The sequence below is a fragment of the Neodiprion virginianus genome, chromosome 4, assembly GCF_021901495.1.
Source record: "Neodiprion virginianus isolate iyNeoVirg1 chromosome 4, iyNeoVirg1.1, whole genome shotgun sequence".
Lineage (NCBI taxonomy): Eukaryota > Metazoa > Arthropoda > Insecta > Hymenoptera > Diprionidae > Neodiprion > Neodiprion virginianus.
In genome coordinates, this window is record NC_060880.1 from 7,931,034 (window position 1) to 7,946,933 (window position 15,900).

The following is a 15,900-nucleotide window of genomic DNA, read 5'->3' on the forward strand; positions in this document are numbered from 1 at the left end:
CATCCCGAATCCAGAATTATTCCGCATCGAAGTGTACAAGCAATCCCTGCCTTCTTTTGATGCAAATCCTCGGATTCCTTCTCGCGAAATAACATGAACCGCTTCTACTAGCTTCGTCATTTTTGATCAAAAGACCTTCTCGTCGCTTAGCGCTCCACCCATACCCGAGTGGCTTTTCGAAAAAAAGCACCATATCTCAAGTTATCGTGGAAGACTGTAGAAAATAAAATTCGATACTAAAGTTTCAGATTTACTGCAAAGTTGAAGATTTTCGACTACTTTATGTACATGCCGAAAATGCACTCTTCCTAAGGGAATTAATTAAGAACAAACGGATACCACTAAAAAAAATTCATTCTGCACAATGTTTATTAATGGTTTGAATGGTATGAAATAAGTTGTTTCAATCACATAAAATTAATAATATCGACGGGATGTGGGGTCAAAAGTAGGATAATTTTTTTTACATACGCTTAATTTTGCAGCGATGTTTCGAGTTCTACTGGAACGATTTCGGTCAAGTATTACGAGAGTGCTCCGAAGATTTACAGTTTTCGGCCCATACTGGGATAAAAAAATAAATAAAATTCGACCATTTTCCTGAAAATATCGATTCTCTACTAGAGTTTGAAGCTTCGTTAATTAATAATTAAGAAACTAAAGTTTTCTCGACAACTTCTGAGCATGGCCTAAAAATGACGCACGTAATGAACCTTCTGTTTAAATTTCAAATCGATCAGAAGCTCCGTTATTGATAAATCGTGCAAAAATACTAAAAAAAAAAAAAAAATTAAATGGGAGAAAAACGCTCTTAAACTTTTGGTACCTTTTTGTAACGATTAACAGCGCTGATGACGATTAAAGGTTCCCTGCTTTGTAAAACGAAGTTTTTATTGCAGCATCCTCTTCAATCCTCTGTTGCTCTATGATTTTTTATTTTTTTTTTGACCAATTCGGCTTTCTTTTTATTGTTTTTCCATATCAATGCAATGATTCGCGTTTTCAGTTGGCGAATCTACAATTTTCCAATTTTTTCAAAAATTGAAAAGCCAAACTACTCTGAAAGGATGTCACTTTCGAAAAAAAAAAAAAAAAAAATGAAAGATTTTCCGACGTTCTAGTCCCCTGAAAAGACTTACACGAATCTTCGCATAGAGTTAACAGAAATTTTCTCATTCCAATGAAAATTTGTTTTCATGTAAATTTTGACGAGCTCAGAAGCTTGCGTCCGTGAAATACACGGACTGTGGGTTTTGTCGATATTAACAAAAAAATGTTCAACTGTCTGGAAGCTTTGGTAACTCCCCAACTTTGGCTACCTGCGACTTAGATAAAAATGATGAGACCTCGTCAAGCGGCACGTTGCACCGATAACTTTTATACGCGGTAAACCTTGAAGATAAGCTCATACATCGATGTATAGGATCGGCTAAGTGAACTGTTCAATTTGAACCCAAAAGTCGGAGAAGCGTGTCCAACGTGCGGGTTTGTGTATTCTGGGATGGTGCTCAAGCTCTACCGGGAGGTAAAGAACATAAACAAATAAAAAGAAAAAGAGGGAAGAAACAACAGGCAATAAAAAAAAAAAAAAAATAGAAATAAAAAATAAAAAATGGTCCAACAAATATTGGGAGACGAATATATAGCGGGGAGGTTTTCTATGCCGATCGATGTACTTGTTGGGTATAAAGCGAACGACTGTGTATAAGCTGAGAGGAAAGTTCCAGCTCCCTCGTTCCAGAGGCGAAGGGAATTGATATGAAAAAATAATCCGGCAGCTCGGTGTTCGCGTTTTTTGATACGCACCTATCTACACACGTATACATATATGTATATATACCTGTATAAGTCATTGAACGAACTGCAAGTAATTTCAAAATATTTTTATTTACGAGCAAGCTTCATTGGATGGTGCTGCGATTTTTTATAGTTAGGACCTGCGAGGTTGTGTAGGTATCAGCTCGTCCTGCAGCTGCCATAAAGGCTGCGAGTGTCGTAAAGTACATGGAGAAAAACGCTACGATACTAGGTGAAAAATTGCCATGCGGTATCTCGTTATGTACCTACTTCACGGAATGCACTTATTTTCTGCATAGGATTATACATATATTTATACAGGTATGAAATTTCAACAGATTAATAGACCCTGGCAATATCCTGGCTTATATTCTCCTGCCGACCGTAAAATTTCATATCGAGTTAATTTCCCCGGCCGATGTCCAACCTAATTCCATAACGTTATATATAATATAGCCGTAAAAGTTTGCGCAAGTGAATTTCTGAACCGTGATACACACGGTCGCATGACCGATTGTAAGTTTGAATAAATTTTTACTCCATCGCCTTTGAAAAATTTCAGTGACAATTTCATCGTGTTAATCTGTCGTACTTCGATACGAACAAAAGTTGAATCTTGTTAGTATACCTATTTGGATGTAGAAAGAAGTCAGGACTTGACCGAAATTGATAAAACATCCTGGACGTTCAAGGATTCCAATAGGATACGCGAGAATTTACAGTATATACAGTCAGGAACACGATAACGTACGGTGCATAATTCCTAGATGCAGCATCAGGTGAGAATAGGAATTTCGACATTGCAATGTCAACCTGATGCAAAACCTGCACAGGAAATGCAACATGTCCAAAGGTAATAATCCGTAAGTATGTGTTTTGGAATGATGCACACATTTATTTTTTTTACCTTCTTTTTACATCTCGTCCTTTCGCCATATTGCGACTGACTCCCTCTCGTTTCGTTTTATATTCATCTTATTGGCCACGGCGGCGCTGTAGTCAGGAACATCCCGCCTCCCTTGAAAGAAGGTCTTTTAAATAGATATAATTGTTGTGAAAGTAATTATTAGAAAATGTGAAAAGAAAGAAATTAGATAATTATTATCAAGTAAATGATTCAACGATGCTTTCGAATGTCATTTTGTTTCGAAAGATTAAAATTAGCAATAAAATAAAAGAATAAAAAAAAATAAAAATTTGGAAATTCAACTTTTCTTTGTTTAAATTTACTTTTACGCTAATGATTAGAATTTGTCCTCTTCTCCCACTGGCAAGGGGCAGAGCTTTTTTACTGCTCTCTTGAACAGACCGGTTGACGTTCGAACCGTAGCTACTCGGACGATGTTGTCTGCTCCCGCATGTACTTCAACGACTCGACAAAGAAGCCATTGGAGTGGTGGAAGGTTCTCTTCTTTGAGCAGAACCAGAGTTCCCACCTTTAAGTTGCTGTGGTTGAAATGCCATTTCTGGCGTTTTTGCAATTCCGAAAGATACTCCTGGTACCATCGGTTCCAAAAGTGCTGCCTCACTTTTTGCAAGTGTTGCCAACGAGACAATCTATTATCGGGAACTTTCAAGTAGTTGTGTTCTGTTGGTAACAAGAGTGAGTCCCTTACTAGGAAATGGGAAGGGGTCAATGCTGTTGTGTCGTTAGGATTGCTCGAAAGAGGTGTGAGTGGACGGGAATTGAGGATTGATTCGATTTCAACAAGAAGTGTGTAATACTCCTCAAACGTAAAGACTAGACCTTTCGTGACCGTATTTAAGTGTTTTTTGGTGCACTTCACGGCCGCCTCCCATAATCCGCCGAAGTGTGAAGATCGGGCTGGAATGAATTTCCAGTCGATACGTTGCTGAGCTAGGTGATCCGATATAGTTTGCTTTTCGCCCTCCAAGAATGCGTATAATTCTTTCAACTCCCTTGCTGCTCCCACGAAGTTTGTTCCATTATCGGATATCATAGTCGAACAAATTCCTCTTCGGGCCACGAATCTACGTAGTGTTGATAGGAATGCTTCTGTTGTCATCTCCGTCACGAGTTCTAAGTGCACAGCCCTTGTTGCGAGACATGTGAAAACCACGATCCAAGCTTTCGTTGTAGGGACTCTACCTCGCCTCCGACTTTCTCGAACTTGCAACGGTCCCGCGTAATCCACGCCTGCATCAGTGAATGGCTTCAGAGAACCTCGAACACGTTTAGTCGGCAGATCGCCCATCATAACATCCGGTACCTTCGGTCTACTTTGATAACACTGGATACAATTGCTTGTGACCTTTCGAGCTTCTCGCCATCCAGATAGAGCCCAGTATCTTTGTCGAATAGAATGTAATAGTTGCTCCGGTCCGCAATGGTGTAAACGTAGATGCTCCTTTCTCATGATTACCTTCGTTACGTGATGACGATCTGGTAAAATAATCGGATATTTTTGTGTTTCGGGAATGTTAGCGCTTGACAGTCTGCCTCCTACTCGAATAATTCCCTCTTGTCTAAGAAAGGGCTGAGAACGGCAAGTTTACTGCCCTTTGGGACTTGCTCACCCTGCTTCAATGCATTGTATTCCGGAAAGAATGATTCTCTCTGAGTCATTTTCACTATCGCCTTTTCGGCGCGCTCGAGCTCCTCCACTGTCAAAGATCCACTCTGTTTTGGGCCCAAGGCGTTGAATCTGAATCTAATGCAGTAAGCTAACACTCTCTCAAGCTTTCCGTATGTTGAAAATTTCCTCAGCACGTCACTCGTGCTTTTTGATGAGATGAGTACAACCGATGGTTTCATCTCGGATGTATCGATGTTAATGGTTTTTTGTTCGGGCCACTCTCCGGTTTTTAGCCAAGGAGGTCCGTGCCACCACAAGTCTCTTGTCTCCCAATCTTCGACCGTCATGCCTCTCGATATTAAGTCTGCGGGATTATGCTCCGACGGGACATGAAGCCATACAGCATTGCGTGTTAAATTTTGAATTTTTGTCACTCTGTTAGCCATATTTTCTGAAGATTCGGTGATGAAGCTATCCAACTTAGTGTGACCGTCGAGTCGCTCCACAGATAAATGCCTTGTATTTTTTGTGAGAATGCTTGCGTCGCTGCATGACACAGTTTTGCAAGTACGAGCGCTGCGTTGAGTTCGAGTTTCGGTAGCGAAATTGTTTTCAACGGGGTTACTCTACCTTTTGAGCATATCAAATGTGAATTCGTTTCACCCTTTGAATTCCTTGACACTGCATAGAGGCAAGCTCCATACGCCTTTTCAGAAGCGTCTCCGAATCCAATCAGATCGAATTTTCCGCTGTCGTTTCCCGGATTTATATTTCTCGGTATGCGTATCTCGTTTATTTTAGGTAACGAGTTGTAGTATTCATCCCAGGTGTTTTGAAGCTGCGGCGGTAAATTCTCATCCCAACCGGTTTGCAATTGCCAGATCTGCTGCATTATACACTTTGCGTTAATTAGTGTAGAACCCAATAAACCCAAAGGGTCAAATATTTGAGCAATCTTGGACAGCACGAGTCTCTTTGATATTTTTGTCGATTCATCAATTGTCACGCTATATTGCATGATGTCAGTTTTCGCGTCCCACAGAAGGCCCAAAGTTTTTAGAGCTCCTTCCTTGTCGAGTTTCAAGAGACTGTCTGCCTCAGAATCGTGTGATAAATTTACTAACGCTCGATCGTCGTTCGAGCGCCATTTTCGGAGCTGGAACTGTCCTCGTTGAAGGATTTTGGAGACTTGTTGCTGCAAAGAGACCGCTTTTTCGATTGTTTCCGCATCGGTCAACACATCATCCATGTAAAAGTCTTCCTCGATCGTTTTTGCTGCTTGAGGATATTTAGAGTCCTCCGCTGCGAGCTGCCGTAAGCATCGCATCGCTAGAAAGGGTGCTGGAGCTGTGCCGTAGGTTACGGTGTTCAACTGGTACGTTTGAATTGGTTGTGATACGTCCGATCTCCACAAGATTGTTTGTAATCCGCGATCTTCCTCTCGAACGCGAATCTGTCGAAACATGGCTGTTATGTCTCCTGTTAGCACGACTTTATGCGATCTAAACCGCAGAATAATTTCGAACAAATCCTTTTGAAGATTCGGTCCTATTAAAAGCTTGTCATTCAACGATGTTCCGAAGGAGGTTTTCGCTGACCCATCAAAAACGACACGTAGTTTCGTCGTGATACTTTCCGGGCGTATCACTAGCTGATGCGGCAAGACAAATGTGTCTTCCGTCCTTGCCGATGTTACATCTGGTGCGAGTGACATGTGACCTTGTTGTTCGTAATCTTGCAGGCATTGAGCGTATTCTGCTTTGATTTGTGGATTAGACTTGAGCCGTCTTTCAAGAGTGGCCAGTCGACGTTTTGCTTGGCGCACAGATTCACCGAGTTTGACATCAGATTTCTGCGGCAACGCTACTATAAACCTTCCATCGCTGTACCGTTTTAATGTATTCATGAATTGTCGTTCGCACTCTGCTTCTTCTCTTGTGTAACTTCTTGTTTCTCGAGATTCTTCCTGATTCCAGAATCTTTCCAACTGTGCTTGAAGCACCGTGTTAGTTATTAATCCACAGAATCGCGAAGGATTCTTTGAAGCCGCGTCGATGAGCTCTCCTCCAACAATCCAACCCAGAAGAGTGTTTTGAAGCCTCGGTACCCCTTTCTGTTGTTTGATTGAATCTGCACACAGTAGTTGCCAAAATAATCCTGCTCCCACGAGGAGATCGATTTTCCCTGGCTCGTGAAACGAAGGATCGGCAAGTTTCAGTTCTTTCGGTAAGGATATTAACCCTTTGTTTAGTTTTAGCTGCGGCAATCTCTCTGTGATATTTGGCAAAACCAGACACTCGATCTTTGCTGTATAATCGGTGTGCATCGACGTAATTTTTACATCGACGATCTTTGCAATGTGTGTTTGTACCTGATTTATTCCTGTAACGAATTCGTTCTGTTTCCGGCATCGAAGTTTGAGCCTACGCACGAGATCTTCGGTGATGATGTTCGATTGCGAGCCTGGATCCAGCAAGAGACGACAACTCTGTGGAATACCGTCTTCGTCGTCTATATGAACATGAGCTGTTGATAAGATAATCTGCTTGTTTGGCTTTCGAACGACATTCACGACTGCTGATGTCGGTAAATTTGGTTGTTCTTCTTTTGCGCACAGCGTTACGACTGGATTATTAGGAGCTTCGTTACCTTTTTGACTCGTCGTCGTGCTTTCATGCAGCTCAATATGTAAAAGCGTGTTGTGTTTTTCCTGGCACCTTTTACAACCCGAAGATCTACAATTTGCAGAAAAATGCCCTTCATCCAAACAATTCAGACAGATTTTCTTCTTTTTTGCTCCTTGTATTCTATCCGAGATCGACATTTGCAAAAAGTCAGAACACTCGAATACCCCATGCGCGTTACTGCATACTGGACAAGATTGTTGTGTTGCAGTTGCTACCGATACCGAGTTCGCTGGCTTTCTTGGTGCCGGCGGTTTTGTTGTCTCGGTTTTGTTCTTTCCTCGGTCAATCATTTCGATAGTGCGACTTCTATCGGTCAAAAACGTTTGGAATTCTTCTAAACTTTTTTTCCCTGTCTATTTCTATTGGCTTCCTCTTCCCAGTCCCTTTGAGCATTGTAGTCGAGCTTGGGTTTGACCATGTGTATTAGCAAATCGTCCCAATGCTCCACCGGAAGTCGTAGTGTCCTCAGAGCCTTTAAGTGTGTGCGAATATGAACTATTAGTTGCCTCATCGTCGCCGGCTTATCTTTCGCGACCGCGGGAAAATCGAGCAATTTATTTAAATGCGTATTCACGAGCAGCTTTGTATTTTCATAGTTATTTTTTAATAATTCCCATGCGTTTACATAGTTTTCTGCTGATGTATCTAATCCGCCGATGACCTGTAACGCTTCCTCTTTCAGCGCGCTTCTCAAATACTGAAATTTTTGTATTGCTGAGAGACTAACATTGTCATGAATCATGGACTGAAAGCCGTCTTTGAAAAGAAGCCATTCGTTAAAATCGCCTTTAAACTCTGGTAAGGCTAAAACCGGAAGTTTTATATCAATCCGTTGCTGTTCAGCTCGTTGAATACCGGCACCGCCAGGATTTTGCGGTGGTTGTTGTGCGTTGTGCGATTACTTGCTGAACGAGCTGCTGCTCGTATTGTTGTTGAGCGTTTATTACACTCTGAAGTCTTGTCGCTATCGCATAATAATCTGTCTCGAAAATCATGCGCTCTGAATCAGAATCTTTTTGAATCTGCTCCTCTTTTCCCTCTCTTTCTTCCTCTTCACCGGAATTAATGTTTAATAACTTTTGCTCGATTATTTCTCCTTGAATTTCCCCAAATTTGCGCCAAATTTCCTCAAGTCACTGCTGTCTGACACGCGCCTCTGCTACTGTTATGTCCTCAGTAACAGCGTTGCCTAAGCGAGTCAGCTGGCCTTTTATTGTGGCTCTGGCCAACGTCAACTTTTTCAATTTTGACATCTTTCTTCTCCGTTTTTGAAAATCGAATCAAGGAAAGGGAAAAGGAAAATAGAGAACTCACTAACCTTGTACCGTGTTGCTTGACGTTTCTCTGCTCGAATTCCTGGATTGCTGGGCTGTTGTTGTTGTGCTCGATCTTCTTCGCGCGAACCTTCGATGTCGCTGAGTGACGCACGGCTGCGTCTCGTTGTCAATATTTACGACTCGTTGTCCGATGGTCGTTGTTACAATCCCTGCTTGAGTATGTATGTATTTACTGGTCGCGCTCCCGTTTCTTTCGACGACGGGTCGATGTTTCTAGAACGAATCATAGCCTCACTACGACCGTTCACACTGCTCTTATTCCCAATTCTCTTGATAATATGCTTTTCCTGTCTTTATTGTCTATCACTCGATCACTTATTCGTCACTGTGCATATCGACGAATACGCGGCACGTTCGTTTGTTTTTTACACACTTGCTTGTATTTCGTCTTAACCGAAATAATTCGTTTTTCGTCCCAATTTCATTGGTACTGTCTTTATCTATTGTGCGAAAATTCGCACCCGCAATGTTTCTTCATTGTTTTATTGACTCGACGCTGATTAAGAACTGTTCACTTCCGCGATTAAGAGACACGACGTTTTCGCGACGTTTTCGTGGCTCGATCTTCGCGTGGGCGGTCGATGCTGGTCGACAATGCCTGTCATGGCTGCCACCTTGTACGCCTCGAATACTTTGCAAGTTTTGCTTTATTCACGCGACGCTCAGTCGATTGATAACAATCACTTCACCCCACATGAGTTCGCTAGCTGTTGGGCGCCAATTATGTTTTGGAATGATGCACACAGTTATTTTTTTTTTACTTTCTTTTTAACAAAGAGCTTTATTAACGTACAGTATTGAAGCAGACGAATGGTTTGCACGTTTGACACGTAATCTGTTCAGAAGGTATAGTGGTACGGTCACTTGTGAGCCAACTGTTACTTCGGTTCTACAAACGATGACAGATCTGTAATCTGCCCAAGCGTATAGCAAGCATGATGAATGTCATAAATAAATATTTACTATAAAATTATGTGACGGACTGGCAATAATGGAAGGAATAGAGGTGGCCCTAGCGCAGTGGTTAGCGCTCCGGACTCCGACTCCGCGGGTCCCGGGACCGAGTCCCACTGGGATCACCTTTTTATTCGCACATTGTTGCTGGACCGTGCCTCGTCACATTTACGTAATAAAATTACGTAATACATTTTCTATAAAATACATTGCCACATCCACAGTCACGTAACTCATGCTTTTAAAAGTAGCGCTCGGAAATTTTTATCTGTAAAATAAATTCTCGCAAATTGTACTCCTCGTACTCGCATGCGCGCGCAACCGCGCCATGAAACTCTCTCGTCGTTGCCACGCGCGCCCGTGAAAACGTTGCTTGAGCGGCGGTGCTCAGTCTTTGCTTTGTCGTGACCCGAGTAGGAGGCACGCAAAGAGATATTCAATAAACAACATAGGACTTTTTTCACTAACATTAAAACACGTGTGCAAACTTATTCTACCCCGAATCCTTTTTCCTTCTCCGATCAAGCAATCTCAGGCTAACTTCCTGAACATATATCAATACGTAAGTTGAGCCCGCCAGGGCCAGAAAGAGCACGCGATCATGCATTCCATAATCCTTATTAGCTTATATAAAAACACGTGTAGCGATAACAAAATAATAATTGGTTGAATGAGCATTAGCAATAACAAGTTTGATGGATGCGGTTAGCGATAACATCACTGGCGGACCAACGCCCTTCTAATGAGTGACGCAACCGCCGTCGCCAATCAATTCTCAATGAACGGTTACTGACGATAGACGTGTTGTTCGTTTAATCGCAGTTTCGTTCGACTCCAGCGCACGCTGAGTAACTATAATTTTTGTTAACTCTTTTTGCGACGATTACGCTGATGGTGGAAATGTCATTTTATGGTGGTGTTACATGGAAGCATTAGATCAGTGACTCAAAGACGTGAAACGTGTCGAAGTGATTACCATAACGGTCGGACTAAAACACTCGTGCGTGATATATTCATGGACTGCTAACAAAATGTAAACAAAGTGAGTCATTGTGGTTATCGGCACGTTCAATGCAAATCGTCAGCGTAGGACTTTATTTACACGTTGTACGGCCCTGTCAATTGATTGTTTTTATAGTTACAATGTCTGCAACCGTGTCGCAACCGTCGACATCAAAAACATCAACATCGCAACCATCGACATCGCAAGCATCAACGTCGCAACCGTCGACATCAAAAACATCAACATCGCAAGCATCCAAATCAAAAGCATCAACATCGAAAGCATCCAAATCACAAGCATCAACATCGAAAAGATTCAAATCGCAAGAATCGACATCGAAAGCAACGAGCAAAGCCAGTTCGACCCCAAATATTTTTGAAGTCCAAAAAGAGGCTAACTCAAACTTATCGTCTTCAAACAAACCATCGGCTAGCACGTCCATAGCGTCTAGCAGCAGCAGCACCGATAGCCATTTCTGGCTTGAGGTTTTGAACAGTAAGTTTCGATGCAGCGCTTACAAGAACCTACTGAGGGAGTCCACTTTTACTGAAGCACAGGCCGAATCATTACAAAATTTATTTTATCAAACATCTCGACAAATGTATAACACATATATAAACAGCGATCGTGTTATGAAAATGCACAAATGTCGGGACTGTGAATTCTCGATATGTCATCAGTGTGTGTCTCTTAATTTTTTACACGTAGGCTGGGCAAACGGTGATCCGATGACCCCAACTGTCGTCGCGCCTAACACAACGACTAGATGCATCTGTCAGTTTGCTTTCTTCCATGCTCACACTAGCAGACCATCGCGGTCCGAGACGGTGAATACTAGAAGCTTGGAACGTATCATCGCGAGCCTGCGTTGTGACGTGTGCGACACGATGGTAATGATTGAACATCCGCACGGTAAAAACTCTAACTGCACTTTGACAAAGTGGAGCGGTATAAACAGCAGTGATGAAATAGCATTCCACGCGCAGCTCATCGATCACATAAAACAGTTCACGCCGCAGACGCTTTCTTTGGAAGAGTTGTATACTTGCAATCACCACTGCTGCCTGTTTTTCCATCGCTGTACAGAATAAGGCTTCCCACTGAATCCTCAATCTTGCCATTGTCAACTTGGCGACAGCATCACAGTATATCAGGGAAGCGTTAAGCATTCATATGTATGTGTTTTAGGTGTATTTTTCATTTAAATCTTGTATCAAATTTGGGTATGGTGATACACTTGTCCTAAACGGTGGAGGTAGAATATCTTTGTATTAATGTTATATTGTTCCTGCATAGACAACACGTTTCAATATTGTAAAAATGGGTTCACGGTAGTTTATCGACGAAATAAAAGCTTCCAGTTCATATCCATCGTGTTTCATTTCATTAGTTCGGTAAGTTTCTTCACTGTAGAGCAGTGCACTGATGCTAAATATATGTAAATTAGTGTGGGCGTCGTATCGCTTTAGTGCCAAAAACGTGGGTGTATCTGCGCGCCGCACGAGCATAATGAGCCATTGACACCATTTTATACTTCAACATACATGCGCACCTTATTTTCTCGCATGCATCAGAAAAATCTTAATGCTACTCACGTGGGTATTAGGTTTCCGCTGTTGCAGTTTACGCGGACAGTGGGTGCTATTCCATGGTTGCGCTATTCCCAGAGCGTTTTTGATGTCTTAGGTAGATTCTGTAAAGCTATACGAATGTGCGGCTTGTGTTTGACGAATGAAAGGCGGTTCATGGTAGCTGATGAAATCCACTTGCATGTATGCAAATCAGTTGCATGTATGCAAATCACTTGCATATTTCCTGTAATCAGTTTTGATTCTCAATGAACTATGCAGACCTACAGTCAGGAACACAATAATGTACGGTGCATAATTCCTAAATGCAGCATCAGGTGAGAATAGGAATTTCGACATTGCAATGTCAACCTGATGCATTGAGATGCATTTGGCTCAGAATGCAGTTAAATGTTTTCACCACAAACGATGGTCGCCAGCCTCCTGGCACGCTTGTGGATAAGGTCTAGGCATGAATCTCTGCAAAATAAGACGCTCAGGTGTTGCAGAAAGATAAGCACTGCAGAACTAACGAACATCTTGGCGCAAAACTTTGACTTTTAGTAACGTAACGTCGATCCTAAGGCTAGTGTCAACGTGAAAACTGTAGTCACTTCTCTTATTCTGCGACCATAGCAACCAAACTATTCCAAATACCTTATCTCGGGATATTACAATAACTACACGGGGTAGTTGCTAAGTTGCTATGTGATTTTGTAAATCCCGGTGGAATTTACCTTCTAGCCGGACGATAAGGAAAATGTAAAAATATAGTTCTGTTGCGAAATGAGGATAACGGTGACCGTATCGCTCCGTATCAATCTTAGTGGTACCGCCCATCTACTCGTATTTAAAAATAAATTGATCTATCAAACATGTGCTCTTTCGTTTATACCTGGGACCTCATGACTTCAAAACGATGGGAAGCGGTCATAAAGAGTGCAGGGGGAGGTGCAGGGGGAGGAATCAGGTAAGAACTATAGGAACTGTAGCGGCTGTGTATGATTTACCAATGACTAGTTGTGGCTCAAGATCTGAAGGCACCGAAGCGCCTCGTTCTTCTTGCTCTCGCTCTTATAACTTTGCGGACTTAGTAAACCTCTTAGAGATCTCACTGTAATCTGACCATAACATGCGCTTACCTTGTGATAACAAATCTCGGACTGGACTGTCGCAAGTGTGCAAAGCGACTGAAATCTTCAGACATTCATTTATTTAGATTAGCCTGTAATTTATTTTACTGAAAAGCTTATACATCCGCTGTGTTGTAATTGACGACTTCGTGACAGCCTATCTTATAATATAATAGGAAACATAATGGTTCAGAATTGCTTTATTGCGCAAAGTGAATATAGTAAAAATATTAATGTATGCATTTATTCGAATTAATTTGCCATTTGTTCAGCTTGCGAGGCCAGGTGTAACAGTATATAATTATATAAATTGCTTTAACACTAAACTTGAAGATATTTCTACCGTGAACAATGTCATGACGACCACTCGCACAAACATATTCACCATCAGTGCTATAAATCACTGTGACACTTCTCGGAGGCGTAGGTGTAAGCGGCCCGCCCGGAACATCTGTTCCACATCTCGGAAGTAAATTGCAGCTCCCAAAATAACATTCAAGCTTGAGATGCGACTTCCAAAAGCTTGATCGAAGGCTCCAAGACGTCCGACAACCAGTAATTCACATGCTGGAAGCAGAAGTGATGGAAGTGGCCGGCTGCACATGCGTTGTCTGGAGACGGTTCAAACTTTGCAGCGGTCTCAGGGTCGACATTCAAATGGCAGGGACAGGAGGCGTATCGTTGGTCGTTACACTTGTTCAAATGAACGTGCGTCTCCACGAAAGTGACGAGCTTCTCCACGTCCACGAAGGTTTCCGTGCCTGGAGGTAACAATCCACCAAACACCGGCAACAAAGTGTTTACGTTGATGCGAATCCGTTCTTCATCTATCCCGGTGCGTTCGAAAATGTACTCTACTTCCAGATGCTTGCTATTTATAAATTCAATGCGCAACCGGTGGGTAGACTTCTCCGCAATTTATGCGGAGTCGATGCGTCTTCGTCATGGTTAGGCCCCAAGCCTCGTTTGGAGCTTGCAGAATCTTCGGACTCCATGAAGTTACCGAGGTAGATTATTAGGTCGACAGGTAACACCTCCTTTTTCACAAAATATGGCAGCCACCGTGGGCCCGCTGATTTTACGTGTTCTTCTGGATTCACTGCGATTTTTTAGGGAAGACGGGAGACGCGCTTATATACTCCATAACCAGCGCGATGCTGACGCAATCAAATGACGTAGTTACATTACGCCGTATCGGGCGCTCAGTCTTGTAAACTGATTTTCCGGGTTGTGGGCTGTTATTATTGCTCAACCACATTCGCTGTGCAACTGATTAAAAGGCGAAGTATACTCCACGATATGAACAAACGTTACTAAACGATCCGAATATGGGAACATGAACGACCCTAACAATTACAATTTCCTATTAAAAGAGGCATTTTATTGCTACCAAACTTGCAAACGTTAATGACCCTTACGTACTTCACACGATACCAAGGACGGCGCATTGTCAACGAGTTCATGACCGTTGGTTGTCATAGCGAACTGGAGCATCTCATCATGCTGTTTTACAAAAATGCACGTTACCATCACCCGAGCACGGCTGCCAAGCAACGGCAGGCAAGCTGGGTGCCGTGAATTCTGGTGAGCAGGTTCAAAATAATCAAAATATTTCAAACTCTTTATTAGAAAATACAATGCGCAGAAAAAGTTTGAGAACCATGAGGATAATACTTTTCATTATACGTATTCCATATCTGTTTGACATTTCATCATCGGCTAATGGAACAACAAGAAAATTTCTACGACATGACATGAAACAAGGACAATCGGTAAGTTGCTAACCCAACCCATCGTGACCTTGGGTATTCCCGGTATAAATTCATGTCACGTACGTGTAAATATGTTATTTTTACGCGTGTCATAACAACTCCACCTCTGTACTTTTCCGCCATCACGTTATCCACTTTGAACTCTTAAACCGTCGCTATCAGCTATTAATGAATCAACAAGCGTCATCATCGTAAGCTGTTTTCGGTAGAACGATGTGTTAATATTCAGAGCAGTCTCCAGCGGAATGCCATGGCTACCGCTTCGATGGACGGCTCTAACATTCGTACCGAGTGCTCACAAAGACTGAATGCATGGGGAAGCGATATTACACGCGCGGGAGGGCTTGCACGCAAGTTAAAGATGATGATTATTACCATTATTAGTATTTGTTTGTTTGGCCTTATTGTGTATTGCTATTTGTTCTGGATACATGGAATAAGCTGAAGCGACACTGCGTCCAGTAGGCATCCCAACTCACGTATATACCTGTATGATCTTAGGTCTCGATCGGTCCGCAAGCAGGCTACATGTGCATTGAATGTGCACCGGACCGACGTGCAGATATAGGCGTTACGCTGCAACTCGTGCAGCAGCTACTGCACTCTGATGGGTCGAGCGTGACGGCTTAGGAGTTGACATCGATGCATGATAGACTTGTGTCTCCTGATATCAAAAATACCACCGCCCGCTACCCCCGAGCCCTAATTCTGAAGTTATAGCCCGTACGTTGTGATGCAACTGACTGTATATACGTATCATAAGATATTCTATGAGGCGCGAACTTTCATGAAAACTTGCTAATATTTTACACATTTCTTTGAATCAGTATTCATAAAACTTCATGGTGTCTTATGGAATGTCATTGAATTCCTTGGAAATCTTGTAATGCTTCATATAATTGCATAAAACTTTACGGAACTTGACAAGATATTTTGAAAAATTTTATAAGGATCACTTTAAGACCGATTAACGGTTCATCAGCTGTGAAAAATTGCTTGCATAGTAACGTGTTCAATTCCCGACAACATAAGGTAACGTTCCAAGTTATAGAAAATCAAAGAGACGTCATTAGGGTTTTTTATTTTTTACTTCTCAGATTATTTGCCGTAAA

General features: G+C 42.2%; 4 protein-coding genes across 10 annotated transcripts in view; 1 reads left to right on the forward strand and 3 right to left on the reverse strand.

Moving 5' to 3' along the window:
* LOC124302151 (protein artichoke) overlaps window positions 1–15,900 on the reverse strand; it is a 121,424-nt gene that overhangs the window by 35,246 nt on the left and 70,278 nt on the right. The window contains exons 1-3 of one of the 6 annotated variants that reach the window (XM_046757984.1): window positions 13,402–14,066; window positions 12,194–12,363; window positions 11,911–12,130 (exon numbers count right to left, since the gene is read on the reverse strand). The exons of 4 other annotated variants lie outside the window; for them this stretch is intronic. The gene's annotated coding sequence lies outside the window, so the exon portion shown is untranslated. Of the gene's footprint in view, window positions 1–11,910; window positions 12,364–13,401; window positions 14,067–15,900 lie in introns of those variants that run through there. One more of the 6 variants, XM_046757987.1, reaches the window with a different exon arrangement.
* LOC124302152 (uncharacterized) lies at window positions 2,718–5,412 on the reverse strand. Its single transcript, XM_046757989.1, has 2 exons — window positions 3,028–5,412; window positions 2,718–2,815 (listed from the first exon to the last, which is right to left on the reverse strand). The coding sequence occupies exon 1, from the start codon at window positions 4,173–4,175 to the stop codon at window positions 3,042–3,044; it is 1,134 nt and encodes a 377-aa protein (XP_046613945.1). The 5' UTR covers window positions 4,176–5,412; the 3' UTR covers window positions 2,718–2,815; window positions 3,028–3,041.
* Window positions 4,262–8,194, reverse strand: LOC124302046 (uncharacterized). Its single transcript, XM_046757804.1, has 3 exons — window positions 7,378–8,194; window positions 4,965–7,327; window positions 4,262–4,785 (listed from the first exon to the last, which is right to left on the reverse strand). Exons 1-3 carry the CDS (start codon window positions 7,761–7,763, stop codon window positions 4,262–4,264), a joined length of 3,273 nt encoding a protein of 1,090 aa, XP_046613760.1. The 5' UTR covers window positions 7,764–8,194.
* LOC124302153 (uncharacterized) lies at window positions 9,702–11,682 on the forward strand. Of its 2 annotated transcripts, none has more exons than XM_046757991.1 (2): window positions 9,702–10,499; window positions 10,560–11,682. In XM_046757991.1, exons 1-2 carry the CDS (start codon window positions 10,384–10,386, stop codon window positions 11,404–11,406), a joined length of 963 nt encoding a protein of 320 aa, XP_046613947.1. In that variant the 5' UTR covers window positions 9,702–10,383; the 3' UTR covers window positions 11,407–11,682. The 2 variants fall into 2 exon arrangements, with proteins under 2 accessions (XP_046613947.1, XP_046613946.1); XM_046757990.1 differs by having other exon boundaries at window positions 9,702–10,484; window positions 10,545–11,682.

Bases quoted from the DNA above. Each gene is read 5' to 3' on its own strand.
- LOC124302152 (XM_046757989.1), bottom strand. From the start codon at position 4,175: ATGAGAAAGGAGCATCTACGTTTACACCATTGCGGACCGGAGCAACTA.
- LOC124302046 (XM_046757804.1), bottom strand. From the start codon at position 7,763: ATGATTCATGACAATGTTAGTCTCTCAGCAATACAAAAATTTCAGTAT. The intron at 7,328-7,377 runs TAGACAGGGAAA...TTTGACCGATAG, and splicing joins GAAGAGGAAGCCAATAGAAA to AAGTCGCACTATCGAAATGA. The intron at 4,786-4,964 runs GTAGAGTAACCC...CCGAATCTTCAG, and splicing joins ACATTTGATATGCTCAAAAG to AAAATATGGCTAACAGAGTG.
- LOC124302153 (XM_046757991.1), top strand. From the start codon at position 10,384: ATGCAAATCGTCAGCGTAGGACTTTATTTACACGTTGTACGGCCCTGT. The intron at 10,500-10,559 runs ATCGCAACCATC...AAAAACATCAAC, and splicing joins TCGACATCAAAAACATCAAC to ATCGCAAGCATCCAAATCAA.